We start from the raw sequence: 24,618 nt of genomic DNA on the forward strand, positions 1-24,618 counted from the left end.
GGGGGGAGGAGGGAAGGGTGTCAATGAAAACCATATAAAAAATCCAGAAATGTGCATATAAAATCTCGCCCTTGGTGTATTGCCTAAGTCAGTAAGCAGAAAGCACCTTCTTCCTGGAGAAGGATCAAGTCCTCAAAAGGTAGGAAATGTCAAAGTGTCACTTCATTGTCATAAAAAAAAACCAACCAACAAACCCCAACCCCCCAAACCAAATCCACCCCTGACCAAAATACCCCCGAGTCCACAAATTGCTGTAAACAAACCCAGATGCGGGAGCAATCCTTCTCAGTGGCAGTCGTAGCTGATGGCAGTCATTGCAGCATCAGTCCTCCAGGTGTGGACTGGCAGGAGCGGGTGCCCAGCTGGGCCATGGCCGCCGAGCTGTGTGCATGACGTGGACGTGAGCTGCAGACCGGGGGGAGGGGGATAGTCAACCTCAGGAAGGCTGACCTTTCTGGCGTCCCCACGTTCTCCCTGACCCAGGAGGACAAAAGTCCCTTTTCAGCCCCGGGAGCTGACAGGAGAAACAAGTCTCTTTCATTGGAGTTTCTAGAATATTCTCCAGAGACAGAAAAATTCTTCTGTTTGCCCAGAGGCCGCAGGACTGGATTTTCCAAGAGCGGCTCCGGGGTTGGTTGCCCATCGCCCGCTCATCCGCCTGGCGCATGGCTGTTGAGTGAGACCTGGAAGAGCAGCCCCGGGGACGGGAGAGAAGTGTGGCCCCTGTCTCTCCCCTTCACATTTGTGTTCCTGAAAGTGTTTCTTGGCTCCGGCCAGGTCACCTTCCCAGAGGGAGTTGGAGAGAAACTGCTTTTGATCTCCGATTGGACAAACTGCATGAATCTCCCAAGCCCTTTTTTTCCTCCAAGAACAATGATCGCTTTCCTTATGAGAATCCTCTTTAACTATTCCTTGTATTTCCCGCCCCCTCCCGGGATCTATTTTCTTTTGTCCCCATTCCCTTTTTTCCATCATCTGAAGTTGCACGTGTTGTTCTTGGTGACGTCTCATGGCTGGAGCGCTGCTTGGTTCTTCCTGTTGCCCGTGGCCTCCTGGCAGGTGGCTGACCCTGCGGTGGATGAAGAACCGGGGGCCAGCATGTGGGGCGGAGGGGGCGGGGCCTGGAGGAAGAGGTGAGCCGAGGCAGGTGAACGTCAAACCTCCACAGACTGGATCTGGTTCATCTGTGCCCGCATCACCTGGATACTGTTCAGGATTTTTTTCTGGTGACCAGCCAAGGTGACCCCAACCCGGAGAATGTCCCTTTGGGAGAGAAGCACACGTGTTAGGGAAATGCGGGGGTGGAGGGACTCTTTCCAGGTAGAGCTGCCTGGGCTTTTCCAGGGGTTTTCTGCTGGAGAGGGCAAGGGAGGGGGTGAAGGACCTGGGGGAATGGGTGGGCGTCTGGAGCTGGAGTGAGTGAATGTTGAGATGGGAGGAGCCCGTGATTAGGAATCAGGGTGCCTAGGTGCACGTGTCTCCTCTGCTTCGGGGGAGGAGAAGGGAACCTGCATTTACTAAGTACCCAGTCATTCACTTTATATCTCCTTTCATCTTCCTACCACTCCCCAGTTTACAGAAGAGAAAACTGGGGCTAAGAAGGGTTCTGTGATTTGCCCAAGGTCGCAGACAGTGGGTGGCAGGAGACCTGGGTGTCGATATGAACGTGAGTCCGTGTTGGCCATCTTGCCCCTTGGTCCCCCATATCCCTGCTGGGACACTGTCTACTCCTCACTTTCCAGAGCCCCCTGCGTGGTGGGATGGGTGGGCAGGGGGGCTAACGGCAGTGGGTGGAAGCGGCTGGGCACTTACTCCATCATCATCTGTGACACGACATCGAAGGAGGTGAAGCCGGCATTGGCGAAGCTCTCCTTGTACTGCCCCATCTTGATGGCCTCCAGCCACTCGTCCACTGTGTTAAAGCTGGTGTAGTCGGGGATCGTGCGGTCCAGCAGCGGCAGGTTGATTCTGGGGGTGGGGTGGGCAATGGGGACGGTCAGGGCACACGCTGACCTGGGGGTGAAGGTAAGCACTACACTTGCAGGCTATGTGCGTACCTGCACGCGTGCATCCACGTGTGTGAACGCAGGTGAGCGTGTATGTATGTGAGCATTTCTGTGTGAGAGCAGGAGTTTGAACTCACGTAAATGTGCACACATATATGTGTGAGTAGGCGAGAGTGAGTGTGTGCAGGACTCAAAGCTGGGGTTACCTGGAAAGTCTAGGGAAGCCTCTACAGGGACTGCAGAGAGGCTGGACCACAGTGGTGATGCGGGAGATGCTTCTCCATGCTTCTTCTTTTGAGGAGGAGGGATTTCAGCTGGACTAACTGTGCTGATTATCTGCTGTTTCCTCCCCTGATGCCATTCTGTCCTTCTCTACCGTGGTTGTGCTACAGGAAGCTGATCTTGTGGACTGCCTCTCCAAAGTCCAGACAGAGCTGGTGGGGCTAGTGGGAATGACTTCCTGGCAGGCGAGGTGTGAAGTGACCCTCAGGCTAAAAGCTCAGAGTGATTTTTATCCGAAGAATCAGGAATGGCTGATGCAGGGTCATGGTGAGGAGGGATGGGCAGAGGCAAACACGAAAATCTCTTGGCCCTAAGAACTCGGCAGGTGAAGGACTTGGGCCCAGAGAGTCTCTGGCCACAGCCAGCCCTGGACCCCGAGGACATCTAGCCGGATGCCGCTCAGAAACCTTGTGTGATCAAGAGTCCTGAAGTGTAAGAGTGTGCAGGGCCAGGGCTGGCCTGTTGAAGCTGCCCGGGCAAGGCAGTTGTGGTTGCAGACCTGATGGAGGGCACCCTGGGACCAGTGGGAGAAGGAAAGCTCCGGGATCACTGGAGCTAGCGCACCTCCTGAGCCAGTCTCTCTGATATAAGGATGGCAACCCGAGTGCGGGGCGCGCGTGCATGTGTTTGTGTGGTGAGTATGTACTTCTGAACGTGTGTGCTCAGGGACCTGTGGATGTGTGTAGGTGTGAGAGCCTGAGAATGGGTGTCTCCATGTGTGTGAGACTGTGTGTGAGCACAAGCATGAGCGTTTGTGCCCAGCTGTACGTTCACGTACATGTACGGGACTATATTTATGTGTGTACATGCGTGTGTGTGTGAGCCTGGCCATGTCGAGGAGGTTGCAAATGCGAGTCAGAGGGTCCAGGTTTAAGTGTGGAGGAGGAAACTGAGTGAGGAGTAAATCTATTCACCAAGATTCTGACGATTTCTCTTAAAAGCTGTCCTCTCCGACCATGCTTTAAAAGATGCTTCCTCTACCAGACTGGGCTTCCTTCTCCTTCTCAAGATAGTCTGTGTCCTGCACTCTGCACCCCAAGGTAGTCATCTTTCCAACAAACACTAGCGCTGTCCTTCCCCATCCCAATTCAGCTTTACCAGAGGGGGCGGGGCCAGGGCAGAACTGGGAAAAGGGGCGGGACAGGTGAGGCGGTACCCGGAAGAGAGAGGCGCCATGGCTTTGAGGCTGTTAGGGTTGCGGATCATCTTGTCCAGCGTGTTGACGATCTGGCCGAACTTGGGCCGGTGGTTGCGGTCCTTCTGCCAGCAGTCCAGCATGAGCTGGTGCAGCGCGCTTGGGCAGTCCATGGGCGGTGGCAGCCGATAGTCCTGCTCTATGGCATTGATCACCTGGGGACAACACAGGGGCCGGGTGGGGCTGGCTGGGTGAGGTAAGAGCATCTGCCCTCTGGCCTGGCCCGTCTTGCCCCCAGTACATGGCACGACAGACTTGCTTGGTTGCCATGGCAACTACCTCCACTTCCTGGAGGCAGCCCCAGTATGTGCCTCACCTGGGTTCCCACCATCTGTGGCCTCGGTCTGGCCTGGCAGCTGGGTGTTCTGCTCCCCTCACTCACCCACCCAGCACCCTGAGATACCCTCTGCCTCAGGGTCCACCGGGCTGACCCTCCTGTGGGCAACCCCACCTGGCTCTTCTGTCAGGGAAAAGAGCCCAAACACCTCTCCAAACTCTCCTGCCCCCAGGGCCAAATTCATCTTCCCCAGCTTGACTGTGGGTACCTTCCCTGCTCAAGCATTCCCTGTTCTGGCGTTGCAGCAGATCAGAATTCCTCGGATCGATTTTCAAACACCCCATCACTGAACCTCATCGACCTCTCGGATCAACTTTCCTCTCCATGCTCCCCGACACGACCCCTCATCGTCCCACTTCTGGGCCTTTGCACAGGCTGTTCTTTCCACTGGAAGCCCTCGCGTCTCCAAGTCCCACTACTGTGTGAGTCCCACCTGTCTGTGAAGACTTCCTGGCTCATCTTGCCCACACTGCCCTTGCTCCAACACCTACAGGGCTGGACACCTGCCTCCTCCACTTTAGTACCTGATCATACATAGCACCTGATAACTACATCTGGTTCCCAGAATGACTGTCTTGTCTCCCATACGGGTGGTAAACACCTGAGGGGCAGATATGGTCTCATTCAGGGTTGGTCACAGGTGACAGCATTCTGAAGATTTGCTGGTTTGTGGATGGGTAGGCCTTTCCTACTCCTGAGACCCCTGGAGAGTCCAGGGTCCCGTGCAGACGTTTGAATCAACCAACATTGGGCTGGATCTCAGAGACCTTGTTCCCACTCCCCTGAGAGACACGCAAAAGGCCAGAAGTTCTGGATCTTCCCCTCCTGTCTGGCTGGCCAGAGAGGCTCTGCCCATCCCCTTGGAGACTTACGTCCTGGTTGGTCATGTCCCAGTAGGGTCGCTCCCCATAGGACATCACCTCCCACATGACGATACCATAGCTCCAGACGTCACTGGCCGAGGTGAACTTCCGGTACTGGATGGCTTCTGGGGCAGTCCAGCGGATGGGGATCTTCCCACCCTGGGGAACAGAATGAGGAGGGTTACTGGGTGGGAGGCTTACCCTCATGCCCTCTGCTCGCAAAGCTCCCCAGCCTGTACCCTGTGCTGCACAGTCACACGAGGTATCTCACTGTTCCCCAGACTCACCTTTGCGGCTCTGGGCCTCCAGGCGTCTGCACATGCCTTCCCCTCTGCATGAAGTGCCTTCTCCCACTCTGCCATCTGGTAACCTCCTTCTCGTCCTTGAGGTCCCTCTGCAAATCTTTCCCTAAGTCCCATCTGAACCACCTCTGAGGCTAGGGATTGTGTCTTATTCCTTTCTGTTTAAAACTCTTCAACAACCCCAACAGCTTTCGGGAGAGAGTCCTGAGCTGGGGCAGTCAAGAGTCTCCGCGATCTGGCCCTGCCGACTTCTCCGGCATGGGTGCCCACCAATTTCCCCGACAGCCTGTGTTTCAGTCACAGCTCCCCATGAGAATACGGCATCTGACAAACTTTTACTGGCACCTGGCTTTCAGCTCAGCTATCACTCCTTCTTGGCAAGCCTTCCTCTGCCTCCCAAGGCTGGTGTCTAACTCACAGCCCCGTCACTCTCTGGTGCTCTGCACATCTGTGTCCACCAGTCTGTGAGCTCCAAGAGGGCAGAAAACATGGTTTATGTCTCTACGTCTCCAGGGCCCAGCACAGCGCTCGGCATGAGCAAGTGTTGGTGAAAACGGGAGAGATGGATATTCGTCCTCCTCCCTGGCCCTGTGACTCCACTGTTCCCTGCCTCCATCTTACCAGGGCGCTGGTGTAGGTGGGGTCTGAGGTATCGTCCTCCAGAAAGCGTGAGAGCCCAAAGTCAGACACCTTGCAGACCAGGTTGCTGTTGACGAGGATGTTGCGGGCAGCCAGGTCGCGGTGGACGTAGTTCATGTCTGCCAGGTACTTCATGCCGGCCGCGATGCCCCGCAGCATGCCCACCAGCTGGATGACTGTGAACTGCCCATCATTTTGCTTCGGGAGAAGTGGAGGAAACACAGAGTAAATGGAAGGGCATGAGTCAGATCTCTGGAGCATTCTCAGAATGGGAAACCGGAGCAGGACCCTGCTGCCCTGGCCTGGGCTCTCGGTGGGAAGGACTCAGATGCTCAGAGACGTCAGAGAGGCCAGTTTCAGGGTGGTGGAGAGAACATGGACTCTGGAGCTGGTTTGACTCTGGCTCTGCCCCTTGCTGGCTGTGCAACCTTGGACATGTGACCTAACCTCTCTTGAGTCTCAGTTTCCTCATCTGCGTGTTAAATGGGGATAACTAACACCCACCTTCTAGGGCTGTCAAGAGTTCAACAAGAAGGTGCATGGAAGGTGCCTAGCACGTACTAGGTGCTTAATAAATATTTATTAAATAGCACCTAGTCTGATGGCATACTTCTGATTCCTAGTCAGTGCTCTTTGTCTAGCTGGTTGACTGTGATCTCTTGGGGTGCCTAGAAACTTTCCTCTGTTGGCCTTGTGCTCTGAACTCTCTCCCTGTACAGCTTTGGGAAAATCCAAATCTGGTAAAAACTCTGGACTCAGGGTCAAGAAACCTTGCTCCAGTCCTGGCTCTCATCTCGACCCTCTGGGTGACACTGGGCAAACTCTACTTCTCTTAGAGCCTCCGTTTTCTCTTGTGCATAGTGAGAAGGCTGGCTAAGAGCTTGGAGGGAACAGATTTCAGGTTGTATGCCAACTCTGATCAACTCGCTGTGGCTTCCCGGATTGAGGAATTCCTGGATTGAGATGGACTCTGAGATTGCTTCTGGGTTTAGTGGGACAGAGTCTGGGATTTATTAGCAATGCCTGGCATGGGTAAAGGAATGGAAAGTGGCAGCAAGCAAGCCATTCTTGACCTAGATCTTGCCAAGACCCTTTCAGGCTCTGACAGTATAAAGCTATGTCTACCACTCCTTTTCCTGCCCCACCATTCTTGGCTTCCCTTACCCGGAGGAAGGAGTCCAGGGAGCCATTCTCCATAAACTCTGTGATGATCATCACAGGTGTGCTCTTGGTGACAACACCCTCCAGGTGGATGACGTTGGGGTGGTCGAACTGGCCCATGATGGAGGCCTCGCTCAGGAAGTCCCGGCGCTGCTTCTCAGTATAGCCCGACTTGAGCGTCTTGATGGCTACAAAGATCTCTCTCTTGCCTGGAAGCTTCAGGTGGCCGCTGCATACCTCACCAAACTCCCCTGGGACAGACACACCAAAAGAGGCAGGATGTCACTTACCAGGTGGAAGTGCCACCTCCCTCCCTGTTCCCTCTGATCCTGGGACCTGCAGGAGCTTTTCCTCCTCAGTGGTCAGCTCATCCTCCCAGACACAGAACCCCTTTATAGAATGCAAGGGCCCAGAAGAGTCTCAGCCACCTTTGGGAGTAAGAGGAAACCTTTCATGGCCATCCTGTGATATTTGGCTGGGTGTGGGGTAAGGATGTAGGGGAACCTGGGCAGATGGAGCGAGGGACCTGGGATGAATTGTGGGAAGGACAAAGCACTAGATTAAGTCCAGAGACCTGGGTTCCAGACTTAGCTCAATCTCTGATGTGATGTGCAAGTTCCTTCCCAGTCCTGTTTCCTCATCTGGTGATGAAGTAGTTTTACTGGGCGAACTTTGAGGGCCCTTCCACCTTGGGTATTCTGAGTCTTCAGGCCTTGGAGGGTCCTCTGAGGCTCCTGCCCCACATCCTGCCCTCTATCCCTGGAGTACACACTGGGGTGGTCCCCTGGCCTGTGGCTGAGGCCATGGTACCTGAGAGGGTACCAGTCACCTACCTGCTCCGATCACCTGCTCAATTTTGACACAGGAGATGTCAATTTCCTTGGCAAACTCCCGCACTGCCTCATTGGGGTCCTCGTAGGTGAAAGGGTCGATGTAGATCTTCATGCCTGGGGTTACTGGGACAGAAGACCAGGCTCAGTCATGTGCGCAGACACAAGATGTGGACAGATAGAAAAGTGAGAGCCAGTCCCTCGGTGGAGGGAAGTACACTCCCATGTGGCCCCTGTATGAATGGGGCAAGCCCCTGCATTTCACTTGACCGCTCTGGGTCTCAGTGAGCAGATGGGCACTGAGCTGAGGAGAAGGGTGAGGGGAACAGAGAGGTCAGCAGGGATAGCAAATAGGTTCTAGTTTTTGTTCCAATTCTAATTGATTAATAGTGGCTTCCTGGAGCAGCTAAAAGACTGTCAAGATTGATTAACAATGTCTGTTATGAGTGTGGGCATGGAAGGATAGATAGGCTTATCACTCTTGTGATAGACAATCAGGGGGTGCAAAGTAAAGGAAGGGGAAGTCAAGAAGGAAGAGAGAGAATTGGAACAAAAATATAGAAAGAGCAGGCAACAGACCATGTTCTTGGGCTTCTGCTAAGGAGATCTCCCTGGCTTTCAAGGCCTCATTCAAGCCTCCTCTCCCCTCAGGAGACTTCCTGGCTGCCTTAGCCCTCCCAGGCACTGGAACGGCTGCCTCACAAGGGTCTGAGTACCCATGGCTCCTGGGCCCACTTCCCAGGTCCCCCCGCTAGCCAAGTCTTAAACCTTTCTGGATCTCAAATTCCCTGGTGATCAGTGTGAGGCTGGCCATGGGGCATATGAAGTTGATTCCTGATCTGATGTGGGTTTTTACTTTTTGATGCAGAAGGGAAGACTGTAACTTGGATGTTAAAGACCCAATTCTGACCCCAGCACTGAGTCAGCAAAATGCTTTGAAGGAAGGGAAAGATGATCTATCCCTCATTCCCCCTCCCAGATAACTAGTCTTCCACTTCCCAGACCATCTGGCCCTCACCCAGCCTGGGCCTCCCTCTGGCTCCCCAGCTCCCTGCCCACATTCTCCCACAGCTTCAGGAGTTGTGACTTTGGAGGCGCAGCTCTGGGAGTTGGGAGGTGAAGTCCCTGGGCCATAGCAAGGCTTGGCTGGTTGGTGAGTGAGGCCACAGCCCTGCTCAGTTGTGTGATCTTGGACATGTTAGTTGACCACTCTCAGCCTCTAATTCAGACATTCCAGTATTCCAAGAGCTGGAACCTCTAACACAGGGGTTGGCAAAATGGCCCACTGCCCATTTTGTAATAAAGTATCATAAATAAAGTTTTATTGGAACACAGCCACACACATTCCTTTGCCTGTGGCTGCTTTCACGCTACAGTGGCTGAGTTGAGCAGTTACAACAGAGACCATAAGGCCTGCAGAGCCTAAAATATTTACTGTCTGACCCTTTACAGAAAAGCTTGCCAGCCGCTGCTCTAATACATTATTCTCATTTTGGATTATTTGTGTGGGTGTCTGTCTAGCCCTTTAGGTCAGGGTTTTCTTAATTTGGGTCTGTGAACCACTTGGCAGTCCCAGGATGGGTTTGGTGGAGCTGCTGAAATGGAATGCATTTATTATTATTGTCTCTTTGAATTAGAAAAGTAATTTATGCTCCTTGTAAATAGTTTAAAATTTACGTAAATATATATTGTTGAAAGTAAAAGCTCTCCAAAAATCTATCCCTGAGTATAGATTTTTTTTCTGGATTTTTCTGTCTTATAATTTTATATACACACATATGCACATTTGTGTTTCTCCGGCCATAGGATCCAAAACTTTTAACAGACTCAGAGGAGTCTGAGACCCTAAAGAAGTTAAGAACCACCATCTTAGGCTGTGGGAGCCGGGGAAGAGGGGGATGGTGCATGTTTTTTTCTCACTCCTTTCTCCCTGGCATACTGCATAACGCTCTGCACATAACAGACACTGAGTGTCAGACGACAGAATCCAGATGATAGAGATAGAAGAGAATAATACCAGCTTCCACTTTCTTAGCTGTTTGTCTGTGCCCGACACTGTGCCAGGCTCTTTACATGCATAATCTCATCTTCTCCACCCATCAACTCTTGGAGGAAGGGATCATTATTCTCATTTCACATGTGAGAGAAAACTGCAGCTCAGAGAGGCCAAGTAATCTGCCCAAGGCCACACAGCCAGGATTTGAACCCAGGTCTGTCAGAATTGAGCTGAGGGCCGGGGCTCTTAATCACCATGTTCACTGCCTCTGGAGGAAATCCACCCAGATCTGGTCCATGCGTCCTCCTCCTGGAGTACTCAGCTGTGACTCCTTCCCCAAGTCAGCCCTCCTCAGAGAGGGTGCATCAGCTCCCCGGAGATGCTCTCTTTTTTGCCCAGACTCGGTGTCTGGCCTGTGGTTCTTGGCGACTGACTTTCAGTCTCCCTCCCAATAGAACTGGGAGAAGCCCTTCCTGCCAGGCCAGCTGGGGAGGAAGGACAGGAATGGGTCAGCTCAGGGAGCTAAGGAGAAGCACGGCAGGAGCTCAAAGCCTAGTTGGGCGCTGCCAACCAATCAGATGCCATCCCAAGCCTTGGTCAGGAGTGCTAGTCAGGAGGGCTCTCTATCCCTTACAGGACAGAGGTGCATGCCTTCACCTGGCATTCCAAGTGCTCCGTGAGGGGCTCCACTTACAGCTCCCTTGTTCCTCTATATGCCAGCACAAGGAATTATTTACCCAGAGGTCCCAGACACACCTCATAATTGCTTGCCTCCATGCTTTTGTTCATGTGGTTCTCTCAACCTGGAACACCCTTTTCCTCCTTTGTGTCCAGATCAAACGCCACCTCCCTTGTGAAGCCTGCCTGGATCCCTTCAGTGGAGGCCAATGCCTTCTCCTCAGGCTCCTGCTGCCCTGTCTCCACACCCACTCCCCCGGATGTCTGTATGGCTTTTCTACCTTGTATCAGGGCTCCCAGATTCACAGGCCCACAGCCTCCTGCCACCCCTTTCTGGAACACTCTCCTGCTGTGAGAGTGCTTGCTTTACCGTCCCTCCCCCAGAGGGACAGAAGCCATGTCTATCTCGTTCTCGCTAAATCCCAGGGCCTGGCACATAGAGGGTGCTGGAAGAATAACAGCATTACTCATTGACATGCCCGGGTTTTCTCTCTCCACCTGTTTGGGGTCATGAGTGCCTGATGAAAGCTATGAATCTGCTTGTTGGCAAAGTATTCACGTGTATGTGCACATGCCCATAGTCAGCATATAATTCTGGAATGTTCACAGGCCCTGGAAGCTCTAGGAGTCTGTGAACCCCAAGTTGTGAGCTCTTGCTCTAGACTGTTTCCTCTGGAGTATATGTGAAGGTGGTATAAAGTAGGTGCTTAATAAACGCCTTTGAATGTACGGCTCTGAGCACAGCCATCCCTGCTTTGGTGACCCTTTGGTTTCGCCTCACCAAAATTAATAACACTATTGGCTCACAGTTTAGCATGGATTTACCACATACGAGACCCTTCTCTATGTACTTTATAGGCATCGACCCAATTAATCCTCCCTAACAATCTTCCCAGGTAAATAGTATTATTAAGCTGAGCTCTATGGAACTGTCAATATTTGACTGCTTCTGACCTACAGAAATGGCAATTTCATTTGGTCCAACATAATATTATCCTTCCCATTTTTGATGAAGAAACTGTGGTATAAGAATTGTTAAATGACCTGTCCAAGAGGACATGGACACAGCTAATAAATGACAGAAGTGGTGTTTGAATCCAGGCTGCAAAATCTACACTTACAACTGCCAGGCTACCAGTTTATTCTGGGTGCTTCCCCAGCCTGTGTCTTGGGATAGAATGTGAGCTCCTTGTGGCCAGAGCCTTGCACAAGGCCAAATGCTCCCGGGAGGGGCATTTGCTGAACTGAAGTTGGATGAGGACCCCTGCAGGCAAGAGTCTTCAGAAAATATTGGACTCTTGGATGATTTATGACTGTCAGGGTCACTAACTGCCATCCTGAACCCACATGGGAAATTCCGGATGAGGGAAGGAGGATCCAGGCATCCAGAGACCTGGATTTGAATTCTGGATCTGCCAGTAATGATGGTCACAAATAAGCCGCTTTATGGGTTTGAATTCAAGATCAACCACTGTATTGATCTGGCTGTGTGAACTTTGGCAAGTTACTTAACCTCTCTGTGCCTCACTTCTTTCATCTACAAAATGGAGATAATAAATAAACAAATCCCCTACCTTGTAAGGGGGTTGCAAAGGTTAAATGAGAATCTTTTTAAAGGGCTTTGTACAGTATTTGGCAAATAGAAAGCACTGAATAATTGTTAACTGTTATCATGAAGAGTTGGCTATTGTTAAGTATTATTATTACAAAGCACTTTAATATCCATTAAATCCTTTAATCCTCATAACTCTGTGAATGTATCATTCCTACTGCTTCCCATATAAAGATGCCAAGGCTCAGAGAGGTTTGATGGCTTCCCCAAGGTCACCTAGCTGGCCAGCAGCAGAGCATGGCTGAGAAACCAGGTGAGTCCCCCTGGCTCCACATCCAGGCACCATAGCCCTCGGTACTCATTCAGCACCTGCTGAACGATGGAAAACATGAGCCCGTGAGGGTGACTTGGAGCCATCACACACATACCCGGGCCTCAGCTTCCTCCTCTGTCCCAGCCACAGAGGGTTGCTGGTGGATATGCGATCACAGGGCTGGCAGGGCTTTGAGAACAAAAACAAAAAACAAAATCCTGCTCAGATGCAGGGCGTAGGAGCTTGAGCTTGAGAATGTGTTGATCTGTGAACAACACGTTCTATTCTGGGGTCTATTTTGAAAACAAATCCCTGCTGTCACCTGTTTCCTTGTTACTGACTCACCCTCTAAATAGTGATGCTCCCAAATGGTTCCAGGTGACGGAGCATGTGAGCCTGTCTTATTCTAGCTCAGAAGGGTGTAGGTAGCACAGCGTGGCTAAGCGTGTGTGCTCTGGAGCCAGACACCCTGAGTTTGTACCCTAGTTTTTGCCTTGCACAGCTGTGGGACCTCTCTGTGTCCTGGCTTCCTCATACTCAAAGTGGGAAATTATCAGGATTAAATGAATAAACACACGTTAAGCATTAAAAGAGTTCTTGGCACAAAGAACACGTTTAAGCTACATCTACGATCATGATTTTATTACTTGGGGAATAGGATGGGGCGATGGAATTTATGAATTTTATTTTTAACATACAGGTGGATTTTTATTTCTGTGTAGTTAAATTTGTCCACCTTTGTCTTATGGTCCTTCCATTGCTTTTGTGCTTAGAAGGTGCTTGTCCATCCACATATCAGTTAAATAGTTACCTAAATTGTCTTCTGGAAATGTTAATGGTTTAATTATTTTTACATTTATGTCTAAAATGATTTTTAAGCCCAGGAACTTTTACTTCAAGTTAAGTCTTACCCAGAGGCTTAATATCTAGAACTCCTTGGCTTTGCTCTTTCTTGCATACCCTGTATCCAATCCTGCAGCAAATCTGGTGGCTCTACTTTCAAAGTGTGTCAGAATCCAACCCCTTCCCACCACCTCCCCCGTTGCCACCCTGGTCCAGCCACCATCATATCTTCCCTGGATTATCCCAGCAGCCACCTCACGGCCCCTGTTCTGTCCTTGCCTGGCACAGCCCAGCCCCTTCAGTCCATTCTCCACACGGCAGCCAGAGAAATCCTGTGAAAACTGTAACTCAGAGCACATCAGTCTTTTGCCCAGACCCTTCCAGAGGCTTCTCATTTCACTCAGAATGAAAACCAACGTCCTGCAACGGTTGATAAGAATCTGCATGTCATGGACCCTCATACCTCCTGCTCCTGCCCCCTCACTCTGCTCCAGTCACACTAGCTTCCTGGCTGTTTCTGAACCTGCCAGACACGTTCCAGCCTCAGGGCCTTTGCACTGGCTATTCCCTCTGCCTGGGATGCTCTTCCCTCAGGTTCTACACAGTTCGCTCCCGCAGCTCCTCTGCACCTTTGTTCAGAGGAAGCCCTCTCGCTGAGGCCTACCCCTTCTCCCCTATTTAAAAATGAAGCGCTGACCCCTGCAGCTCCCAATCACCCTGTTCTACTTTGCTTTTTTTCCCATGGCACTTTTTATCTTCTGATATACCATATGCTTTATTCATTTATTGCATGTGTTTTTAAAAATTCCCTATGCCTCCCACTAGGATATAAGTTCCACCAGGGCAGGGATATTTGGTTTGTTTACTTGTGTGTCCCCAGCACCTAGAGCAGGGCCTGACATACATCATGGGCCACAACAAATATGTGACAAATGAAGCGATGTGCTGATGACCCCCCCTTACTTGGTGGCCAACTGAGGAGCCCTGCGGTACCCCACTGAGCCCATTTGGAATTCCTGTTTGCTGAGTGAACCGAAGCGAGGACCCACATGTCCCCTCCCTGCACAGGTTGTTGGTTCTGCCAGGGTCAGAGGGAGAGGAATCTCTGCTCTGCTCTTCTCTCTGATCCGCTCCCCAGGAGGGGCATCTGCTCTGGGAGTGTGTGGCTCACGTGCCCCCAGACCTGGCTGAAGGTGGGGTGGGAGGGTGCAGGAAATGGAGGCACTGAGCAGGCACAGCAGGGGGCCTCCTGCCTCCCTTCTCTCCCCTCCCAGGCCAGAGCCTGGGCTTCTCACCATCTCACTCAACTCCTGTGTTTATTCTGCAAGGCTGTACCCAGTGCCTGCTGTGTGCAGGGCCGCCAGCTAGCGTTGGGGAAGCAGTGGTGAGTGTCAGACAATTTCAGGTCCCCACGTGCCCCCAGCGTAATGGCGGGGAGAAAGGAAGCGGCCGTCACCGCGCAGCCAGGTAGGGGGGCGCGGTGTAAGCACAGACGAGGGCCCTAAATCCAGGGTGGGGTCAGGGAAGGCTTCTCAGAGGGGTCTGTATATGATGAGGCCTGAGGGAGAGGGAGGGACCCAGGTAAAGAGAAGGGGGAGTGCTTCAGGCAGAGGGAGTGGCATGTGCACGTTCGTTCGGGGAACCGCTGGGCATCGGTCTGACCGCAGCAAGGGTGGAGGCAGTGAAAGAAGGCTGGACAGGTTGCTGGGCACTGGCAGTGAGGGCCCGGGGTGCTGGCCCCGCTCGGGTATACATACTGTGGCCACTGGTGTAGTGCTGCAGCTTGTCCGTGTACTCCGAGTCAGCGCGCTCAAACCCCCGTCTTCTGGAACAAGAGCAGAGGGCTGGAGCCACCTGGAGGCACCCGGGGAGCTGGGAGCCACAGTAGGTGATAGGGAGAGGGTGGGCAGGCCCTTGAAACCACCCCCTTGCCAGAGGATGCCCTGCTGGCCCCTGGCCGAGCAGCCTCACCCACCCTGGTCCCACTCAGCTCTTGCCACCTCTCCTACTTCAAGTCCAGGCTCACGATTTCCCCTGTCCCCTCACCAGCTGAGCCCCTTTCAAAGAGCAAAGTCATCTCTGGCCATGGCCCCTGGCCCCAGAAACTCAGGGGCTTCTGTCCATCTGACCTTATGACCTAGTCTGTTCTTAAGTGGGGAGCTCTAAGGAAGAAGGGAGAGTCTTTGCATTAAGCCCAGCAGAAGTCCAGGAACCGGTCCCATCGCCTGCCTTTGCCTGTGCTGTGCCAGCCACTTGGGATGCCCTTTCCTGCACCTCTTCCTGTCTGTGTCCTCTCCCCTTCCTTCCAGCCACCTCAGCCAGGGGGGCCTGCCCGAGTTCCTCAGCCTGCTTATGGCCCTATTCATGAAGGGGCCTCTACTAGAGCAGAAAGTAGGGTGATTGGTACTCCCTCTCCACCATCCCTGGCTCCCGGCATCCTGCAGTCTTTCCCACCCACTGCTCTGAGACGTCCCTTCATGCTGGAGTATTAGTGTCTCAATGTGCCACCTCCTCGAATACTGGACTTGTCCAGGGCAATGCTTGACTCAAAGGGATGGACTGCCAACGGTGGCCATTTAGGCAGTGGGAGGCCACTTGTGGGTCTCCAGGCCACCCGAGCCCCACCTGTCCCCTCTGTTCACAGACACTGTTCAGGAATGGCAGAATGGGCGGACAGCCAGGCCTGGACCAGGCCGGGGGACACCACCCACCTGTTACACACGATGGCGATCACAACCACAGCAATGAGGAAGACCAGGCCAGCTGCCGAGGAGCCGACGATGAGGGGCAGCTTCTCCTGGATGCTTGTCTGGTACTCGGCTGGGGAGAAAGCATAGCACGGTGCTCTCAGCCTGGCTCTGGGGGTCATAACCCCCTGCATCCCCACCACACCGCGTCTCCTTGGGTCCCAGGTCTGTTCCGCTCCTGGCAGAGCATCTGTCACACTCGGGTGGAGAACTGGCCCTCACTCCCTCACAAGTAACCTTGGACAAGTCCGTGAACTGCTCCAACTCTCAATTTCTCATCTATAAAATGGGCATAATAATGCCTGCATCTCAATTTGATAGGAAAATCAATAATAATAATTATCTGGCACATATACAGAGGCAGTTAAAAGCACAGACTCGGGCTTCCCTGGTGGCGCAGTGGTTGAGAGTCCGCCTGCCAATACAGGGGACACGGATTCGTGCCCCGGTCTGGGAAGATCCCACATGCCGCGGAGCGGCTGAGCCCGTGAGCCATGGGCGCTGAGCCTGCGCGTCCGGAGCCTGTGCTCCGCAACGGGAGAGGCCACAACAGTGAGAGGCCGGCGTAGCGCAAAAAAAAAAAGCACAGGCTCTGAAGCTGAACTCCTTGGGTTTGAGTCCCAATGGTGCCACTTACTATCTGTGTGATCTCTGGTAAAGTGACTTACCTCTCTATGGCTCAGTTTCCTCATACGTAAAGTGAGAAGAAGAATAATTCCCATTTCATGGGATTTTCGTGTAAAAGACTTAGCATAACTTGTAGCACATAGTGAGCACTCAGTAAATATTAACTACTATTGTTTTTAAGTGTTTTAAGTGTCTGTCATGGTTAAGTATGTTATGCATCTTGTGTGGTTCTCAGAAAAGTCCTATGATGTACTGCCTATAATTATCCCATTTAACAGATCAGGAAACTAAGGCTTAGCAAAATTGTGATTTGCTTAAGGTCACACAGTTAGAAAGTGGCCAGTGCCAGCATCTGAACCCACGTCTGTTTGATCCAAGGCCATGGGCTTAAGTGAGATAATGTGTAAAATGTGCCCAGCATTGGCCCTGGCTCTTGGAAACCGTTCGGTGCATTCTCAATGTCATCAACATCTTCATTGTTTAAAATTTTATTATTACTACTCATTGCCTCCATGACCGGACAGGAACTTATTGAAGTCAGGGACTAGGTCATTTGTGGGTCCTTAGAACCAACACATATTTGTTGAATTACTAAAGAAAGGTCTTGAGACAGTTCCCCAATCCCCAGGTCAGTGACCCTCATCCAACATGCAAGAGGACCTAGAGAGGTGAAAAACGCTGGCCATGAGGAAGGGGGATTTTGCAGAGGAGGTGAATACTAGAAGAGATGGTGGAGCTATAAGGGAGGACTTTTGTGATAAGACTTTGTGATAAGAATTCAGGGGTCCAGGAGCCTCTGAAATGTTCAACCAGGCAAAGGCTGAGGCCCATGCCCAGTGGTTGAATGGCTGGTTGGGGAAAGGGCCCCCAGACTCACAGCAATGACAACTATGACCTTAACCACTATCTGGTGAGCACTAAGTACGTGAGATGTAGTGCCAACCCTGTGCTACGGCCTGTACCTTTATCCCCCATCCTGGCCCTAGCTTGATGATAATGATGATAATGAGTTAGTTGTTATCATCCCCATTTATAGATCAGAAAATTGAGGCTCCGAGTGGTAGGGTGAGTTACTCAGGACCACACAGCTAGAGCTGAATTAGCACTGTCAGGCATTAGAGTCTGCATTCTATAACTGGGCTGCTTCTCAAAGATTATTAGAGCAGGGAGGGTGCTTAGAGACCATGTGGTCCCAAACTTGGAGACACAAAGCACATGGGCTACAACCTTCCATTCTCTTGCCCAGGGAAGACCTTACTAATCCATCCCTGCACTTCTCCCTGCTGAGCTCAGATGTGGCTTCAGAATTCTTCTCAAACCAACCGCAAGTCACTGGAGCAATGTATGGATAAAATGTTTGCTCTCTCAGATGGAATATGATACTTTCATTTCATAGATGAGAAGAAACTGGCCCAGGGAATGGAATTGGCTTGCTCAGAGTGGCTTTGCAAATTGGGGCTGAGCTCCCAACGGTCCTGGGAAAGGACACGATGGTAACGGAGGAGTTCATATCTTTTCCGGGCCACAGAAACAGTCCTCTATATGTGGCTGTGCGGTCTGTACAGTGCACAAATGTTCTCACCCGGGAGGGAGGGAGAATTGACATCTAGAAGAGGGGGTGCCTTTTCTAATTTGCACAAAGGCACTTTGTAGGAGGTGGTCCTTGTTCTGTTTGTAGAGTCAACACCCTCCTCCTGCCCTCTGCACCCTGCTTACCTTCTGTCATGGTCTGGAAGTACATCTTGCCACTGTAGCGCCCGTAGCCCGCCACGGTGCGTGCCCGCACCTGGAAGACATAGATGGCGCCGGCTTTGAGGCCCTGCACAGTGACCGTGTTGGTGGGGCTTTTTATGGCTGTGGCGTTGTACTCACTCAGCTCCTGCCGAGGAACAGAGAAAACAGTTAGTGAGGCTGCAGCCCAGAGTCCACCATCCACTCCTGCCACTTGGGGCAGGTCTGGCTACTGGACAAACATCTGCGGTTCCAAATTCTTCACTCCTTTCCTGTAACAGAATCACATACCCAAACCTTTTGCGTATGATTTGCAACACTTCCCACAAAAGAAGGCAGAGCATATTTCTTTGCCTCACAGATGTTGAATTTGTTCATGTGACTTGGTTTGGCTGTTGGAATATTCTAAAGGACGTAATGCAAGTAGAGGCTTTACATGTGCTTGTTGATTTGACCTGGTCTCTTATGCTTCTGCCATCTGCCATGGTGAGGCTTAACCTGGGTAACAGCTGGTTCTAGAAGGAGAAACTTGTGAAGAAGACCTTGACCTAACTCCTAGGCTGAAACAGCACCACCTCAGTTGACCCACAGACAAAAACCTATGAGCAAGAAAAATAGCCACTTGTTGTTGTAAGCCACTGGATTGTTGGAATTGTTTGTTCTGCAGCATCATCTCAATAACAGCTGACTAATACACATATGCTGAGTGGCCACTGTATGCAGACCCTGAAGACTAGACTGTGGGTTCTTAGAGACAGCAGGGAGAGGGCCCAACTTATTCACTTCTGCATCCCTCTTCCTGCCTCATGCCTCTACGGATTAAGTGGACGGACCCCCTTTCAGCCTCAGCACATTTGAGTGAGGCAGGAATTAAGGCCCAGAAAGGGAAAATGATGCTCAAGGTCACATGCATCAGTTGGTGGCTGCTTTGGGACTCAAACTAAGTCTCCTGCATGGAGCCGCCTCTAATACCCATGCCTTTGGATACCCAGGACCTGACGTTCCCTCCTTTGAGAGAGGAGAATGCCAATTCTGACCTGATCACTGCCCAGGGTGACCTGAGGAGTCTGGGACAGGACAAAGATCCAGCTGCTGCAGTGGGAGTGGAAAAGTGCTTGAGTTGATGCAGATGTTTACCAGCCTACACGATGCTTGTTCAGGTGTCTGTCAGCTACCCAGCAAACCCTCCCCAAATACCCTCTTTGCACTAGGCCCTGGGTTGGGCACTAGGGACCCACAGGAGGTAAAGCAGAGGCCCTGGCCTCCTTGGAGAGCTCAGTTCAGTAAAGCAAATCGTGGGGAGGTCTTAACCCTTTGAGGATCATGAACCCCTTTGAGAAACCGATGAAAAGCTATGAACCCTTATGTAGAAAAATGCACACCTGATTGTACATGTTAATCCTGTACATGGCCGGGTATGCAGAGCCCTTGAAAACTCTCATGAAACAATTAAATTCAGTGTGAGCAATGTTATTACAGATAATAATGGTAACTACAATCCTATTATGTAATTACACAACTACCCTGTAATCATGTAATTACAATGTTATTATAGTGTATAGGTTAAAGGGAACTGGAGCCAGGCTTTCTCGGTTCAAATCCTGACTCTATTATTTACTACCTTTGTGACCTTGGGCAAGTTCCTTAACTTCTCTCTGCCTCCTTTTCCTCACCTGTAAAATGGGGATAATAATAATAATAGCTACCTCAAAGGGTTCAGAGAATGAAATGAATTAATATGTATGAAATGCTTACATGGGTAGGGTAAGCGCAGTGAGCCCAGGGGCATGTGACCTGGCCTGGCTGGGGGATATCAGATGATGTCAAGGAAATCTCCCTGGAGACTGGGGGCAACTGGAACGGAATCTTAAAGAACAAATAGAAGTCACGCAGGCAAAGAAGCGGGAGGGTGTTGCTGGGAAGAAGCAGCAGGTGCAAAGGCAAGGAGGTGAGAAAGAGCTTGGGATGTGGGGGCAGTAGCGGATAGGCAGTCTCTTCTCCTGAGCCAGATCACCTGCCTACTCCTCCAGGAAGCCTCCTTGACTTCCTCACCAGATGTGCCTCCCCTCCTCTGAGCCCTGGAGCACTTGCTGTCTGGTTTCAGCTATGTCCCGTCACCCTAGGCCCATGCTCATCTCACTCCCTTGATTGTAAACTCCGGAGGGAAGGGGCTGTGTTTCGTTCCCCTGTACCAAGCATAGGGGCCTGCATGCAAAGTCCTTTGCCAACAGCCACAGGGCGAAGGCTGTACTCCTTAGCCTGGCATTCCAGACTCTCCATGACTTGGCTTTTGCCAGTCTCTCCTGCCACATCCCCAGGGTCCTCCAGGCTCCAGCTATATGCAACTGCTTCCCCTTTCCCTAGTAGGGTTGCCAGATTTAGAAAAAACAAAACAAAACAGAATGCTCAGCTAAATCTGAATTTCTGCTCAACAATGAATAACTTTTTAGTATAAGTATGTCCCGTGCATTCTTTGAGACATACTTATACTAAGAATATATTTTTAAAAATTCAAATATAACCTGGTGTCCTATATTTTATTTGGCAATCCGACCTTACCTGGACACTCTGAGCCTTTGCAAGTGCTGTTGCCCCTGTCTGAAATACTCTTTACTCATTTGCCTGGCAGTTCCCTACTTATCATTCAAGACTCAGCACAAGTATCGCCTCGGCTGGGGAGACTTCCCAGATGTCCCAGCCAGAGACTGCAGGTCCATTGTCTCCTCTCCCACCCACTGTTCTGATATAAATGTGTCTTCTCTAAGCCTGTGGGTTCCCTGGGGCAGGGACCTTGTCTGGTTCATCTCTGGGACCCCCAGGCTGGGCACGTAGTATGTGCTCACTAACTACTGACATAATGAATGAATGAGTGAATGTTAAACTATTCATTCTATGAACCTGGGGTGCAGTCCCACAGTTGGCCACTAGGTGCCGCTGTCCAGCACGGGATGGGCTCGGCTTGAAAAGGGGAATTGGATTCTGCAGACGGTGGCTGCCCGCTTAGAGGCTGGAAGTTTAAAGTTTCTGATTGTATGAGGAGATGGGAGGAAACTGTTGGTGGCATAGGTGCCTCGGGAAATTTAGGCACTAACCTGAGTGGATCCCTCCTCTAAAGCTAGGCACAGGACTGAGCATGGGATTGAAAGTCATTTCAAATGCCAGTTCTTCCACTTCTTTGCACTGTGACCTTGGGAAAGACCCTTCACTTCCCTGAGCCCGTTTTCTATTCCGGAAAATGGAGCAATAAATGCCAACTTTTCAGGGTTGTTGTGAAGATCAAATTTGATCAGGTAGTGCCTGGCACATTGGAGATGCTCAAGAGCCATCAATTCCCTTCCCTCTCCCCTCTCTTTGAAGTCCCATTATCTGCATAAAGGTTAAGCACCAACAGATTATGGGAGGAAATTTAGTATGAAATCCACTAGTGCTCAGTTTAGATCCTTACCCAATGGACCAATGAGGCACTGGTTGCATTTCTTAAGCCCTCTCAGCCTCGGTGCTCTCATCGCTAAAGTGGGATAACACCACTATGTACCATACAGGGTGATTGTGGAGATTTAATAGGAAAAAAAGGGGAAAGCTTCTTTTTTTTTTTTTGCGGTACGCGGGCCTCTCACTGCTGTGGCCTCTCCCGCTGCGGAGCACAGGCTCCGGACGCGCAGGCTCAGCGGCCATGGCTCACGGGCCCAGCTGCTCCGCGGCATGTGGGATCTTCCCGGACCGGGGCACGAACCCGCATCCCCTGCATCGGCAGGCAGACTCTCAACCACTGCGCCACCAGGGAAGCCCGAGGGGAAAGCTTTTACCATAGTCTCTAGGACACCTAAAGACTTAGTAAATGCAGGCTACCACCATCACTGTTACCATCAACACGTGATAGAGTAGGCCTTCACCAACGGTCATTAAATGAATGAGCGACTGCAAAAGTGAATGAATGAGATACAACTCCATGTACACTGGGCAACAACCTGAATGCAGCCTGGACTTTCATAGTTCACTCCTTGCTCCCCCAACCATTGTTTCTTCTGTCTGGAATATCCTTTCCCTACACTTCTGCCAAGTAGAAGTTTCTGTTGAATAAACACATAAATCGATGTGGCCTACGAGGGCCCATCCGCCTCACAAATGACTCTTCTTGAGCTCTTGGGGAGCCAAAGGGAGCGTGAACCTGTGTGCTTCAGGGCAGCTGCCAAAGGAGGCCACCTCCCCTGGGATGCCAGAACCAATGGAAACGGCCAACCACGGTCTGGCTAACACCATTCGTCAACGGCATCCAGAAACCTTCCAGCAACGTGGTTGTCAGCTCCGGGCTCCGGGCAGGCTGGGAAATCCCAGTGGAGCTGGGGAAAGGCCAAACGGAGAGGCTGCTCCAAAAGAGCCCTTTCTAAAGAAGGAAAGGAGGAGTGGGAAGGATGATGGGGGGGTGGGGCCCACAGGGGACTGCAGGGCTCAGTTCCGAATTTCCCCACCTGGGAGGATCTGGAGCATTCATTAAAGAAATCAACTGCAGGCACCAGGAGGATGCTGGAGTGTTGGGTAAGAGCTGGCTGTGGGCTTACCAGAAACAAATCTCACCACGAGCAGCCCGGCTCTGCCTCCCCAAGGGTGGGGCTGACTCAGAAAAGTAGAGGTGGTGGCTGGGATGTCAGAGCTCAGGGATAGAAGCCACGTCTGGCTCTCCTGCTCACCCTCTGCTGGTGTCTTCTCCCACACTTTCATCAACAACTTTTTCTGTCTCTCCTTAAATCCTGCCTTTGTCCTGGATCCTATCCTTCCACTTCTGTGTTTCCTCGGCACCCTCTCTTGTCTGTTCTTGGCTACCATCTCCCTACCCCTGGCAAGCACTGCACCTACCTCTGCAAATCACAAACCCACATGTGCCCCCGGGAAAAGGCACCACCATCCACTGGGAGTCATCTTTCACATCTCCCTGGTCCCCTGAGTTCCAAAATATTGTCTGAATTTGTCAGCTTCTCACCATCTCTGCTGCCAGCCCTCCAACTCCATGCCACCATCATTTCTCTCTTGGCGTCCCATAAGAGCCCTGTGCTGGGTCTATGGTGTCCCTGGGACCCCCTTGCAGTCTATTCTCCACATGGCAAGTAGTAGGAATCTTAAAAGTAATAGGAGTCAGATCACATCCTTCCAGAATCTCCTGATGGCTTCCTATCATACTCCATTAAATTGAATCCAGACTCTAACGGCCTGGAAGTCCCACCACAACCCCACCCCGCCTCCCTCCCCAAACTCCTCCCCTACCAATCCCTCCCTTGTTCTGATCGTTCCTGCCACTCTCGCCTTCTTTGTTCCCTGAATGCAGCTAGCACACTCCTGCCCCAGGGCCTTTGCACATGCTGTTCTTGCCATCTGGAATGACCCTGCTCTCATCACTTGTCTGTCTGGTTAACTCCTAGCATCTTTCAAGGCTCAGCTCAAATGTAACCTAAATGAAGATTTCCTCTCATCCATGCCAGGATTATGGTGGCCCCATGAAACCTTTGCTGGCCCTTCTGTGGCCTGTAGCACATCTTGTCTAATGGCTATTTGTGTCTGAACCTGTCTTTTCCCTTGGACTGTGAAATCCCTGAGGCCTTCAGGCACGTCTGGTTACTCTGAGTATTCCTGGCATCCAGCAGCCCAGCCCAAAGCTGGTGACAGTGAATGTTGAACAAACCAGAGTCCATCTGCCCACTTGCAGAGCCAAGCTGTCTCTTTCTGCACCCAGGCCCTGGGAGGAGGGGTTGACAGAAGTAAGGCCACGTCTCATCAGAGCTGTACCTCATGTCTGCCCCTCTCTTGCCATTTGTGCCTACAATTCTCCAACAGGGCCTGTTCCTGTCCACCTCTTAACAGTCATCCCAGAATATCCCTGGGAGAAAACTGGGAGGCAGGAGGGCCAGGTGAAGTCTTCCACTTAGCAGCTGGGTGCTCTTGGACAAGTTACACAACTTCCCTGTGCCTCAGTTTCCCCTCCTGTCCAGTGAGACGAATAGCACTGCTGCGAGGATGAATGAGGTAACAGAGGTGATGTGCTCAGCCCATAGTGGGCACTCAGGAAATGTGAGCAGGTGATAACTATGGCTGCTGCAGGGCCTGCTGGTCCTGCCACCCCTGGCAGGGGCCTGGGGATGCCCAGGTAGCGGCGGAAAGTAGGACAGTGCTGCCTCCTGGTTCACACCTCCGACAGCCTCCCCAGCCCCTCCCTTCTCGGTAGGAAATGGGTCGTAGGCAGGACCCGCGCCGGGATTTCTCATTTCCGTTCCAATCTTTGGGGACAAATGCTTTCAGTTTCATTTAATCATAAAGCTTCTTAATTAGTTTTTTTTTTTTTTTTTTTTTTTTAATTCTGAGCTGCTAAACTGTCCCTGCCAGAGGGGGTGGAAATGTTCTGCAAAGCCTGGGGCTTCCTGGGCCTGGGAGCAGCTGGTCCAGCTACCCTGGGTGTCCGGCTACTTTCAGGCTCTCCAGGGCCCAGCGAGGGTGGAGTTGCTTCCCTCACCTCATCCCAGCTCAGGC

General features: G+C 51.6%; 1 protein-coding gene across 1 annotated transcript in view; it reads right to left on the reverse strand.

The window, feature by feature from the left end:
* Nucleotides 1-285: 285 nt before the first annotated feature.
* The window catches only part of EPHB2 (EPH receptor B2), an 86,610-nt gene continuing 62,277 nt past the window's right edge, over nucleotides 286-24,618 (reverse strand). Inside the window, exons 6-16 of the mRNA XM_089915511.1 lie at nucleotides 18,088-18,250; nucleotides 15,709-15,817; nucleotides 14,755-14,822; nucleotides 7,619-7,741; nucleotides 6,789-7,036; nucleotides 5,607-5,822; nucleotides 4,693-4,842; nucleotides 3,445-3,638; nucleotides 1,813-1,968; nucleotides 1,161-1,263; nucleotides 286-405 (exon numbers count right to left, since the gene is read on the reverse strand). Coding sequence (XP_089771637.1) covers nucleotides 286-405; nucleotides 1,161-1,263; nucleotides 1,813-1,968; nucleotides 3,445-3,638; nucleotides 4,693-4,842; nucleotides 5,607-5,822; nucleotides 6,789-7,036; nucleotides 7,619-7,741; nucleotides 14,755-14,822; nucleotides 15,709-15,817; nucleotides 18,088-18,250 — 1,650 coding nt within the window. The remainder of the gene's footprint in view (nucleotides 406-1,160; nucleotides 1,264-1,812; nucleotides 1,969-3,444; nucleotides 3,639-4,692; nucleotides 4,843-5,606; nucleotides 5,823-6,788; nucleotides 7,037-7,618; nucleotides 7,742-14,754; nucleotides 14,823-15,708; nucleotides 15,818-18,087; nucleotides 18,251-24,618) is intronic.

This window comes from Delphinapterus leucas, chromosome 1 (genome assembly GCF_059928025.1).
Source record: "Delphinapterus leucas isolate spDelLeu-1000000601 "Yukka" chromosome 1, BTC_Dleu_Yukka2, whole genome shotgun sequence".
NCBI classification, from domain to species: Eukaryota; Metazoa; Chordata; class Mammalia; order Artiodactyla; family Monodontidae; genus Delphinapterus; species Delphinapterus leucas.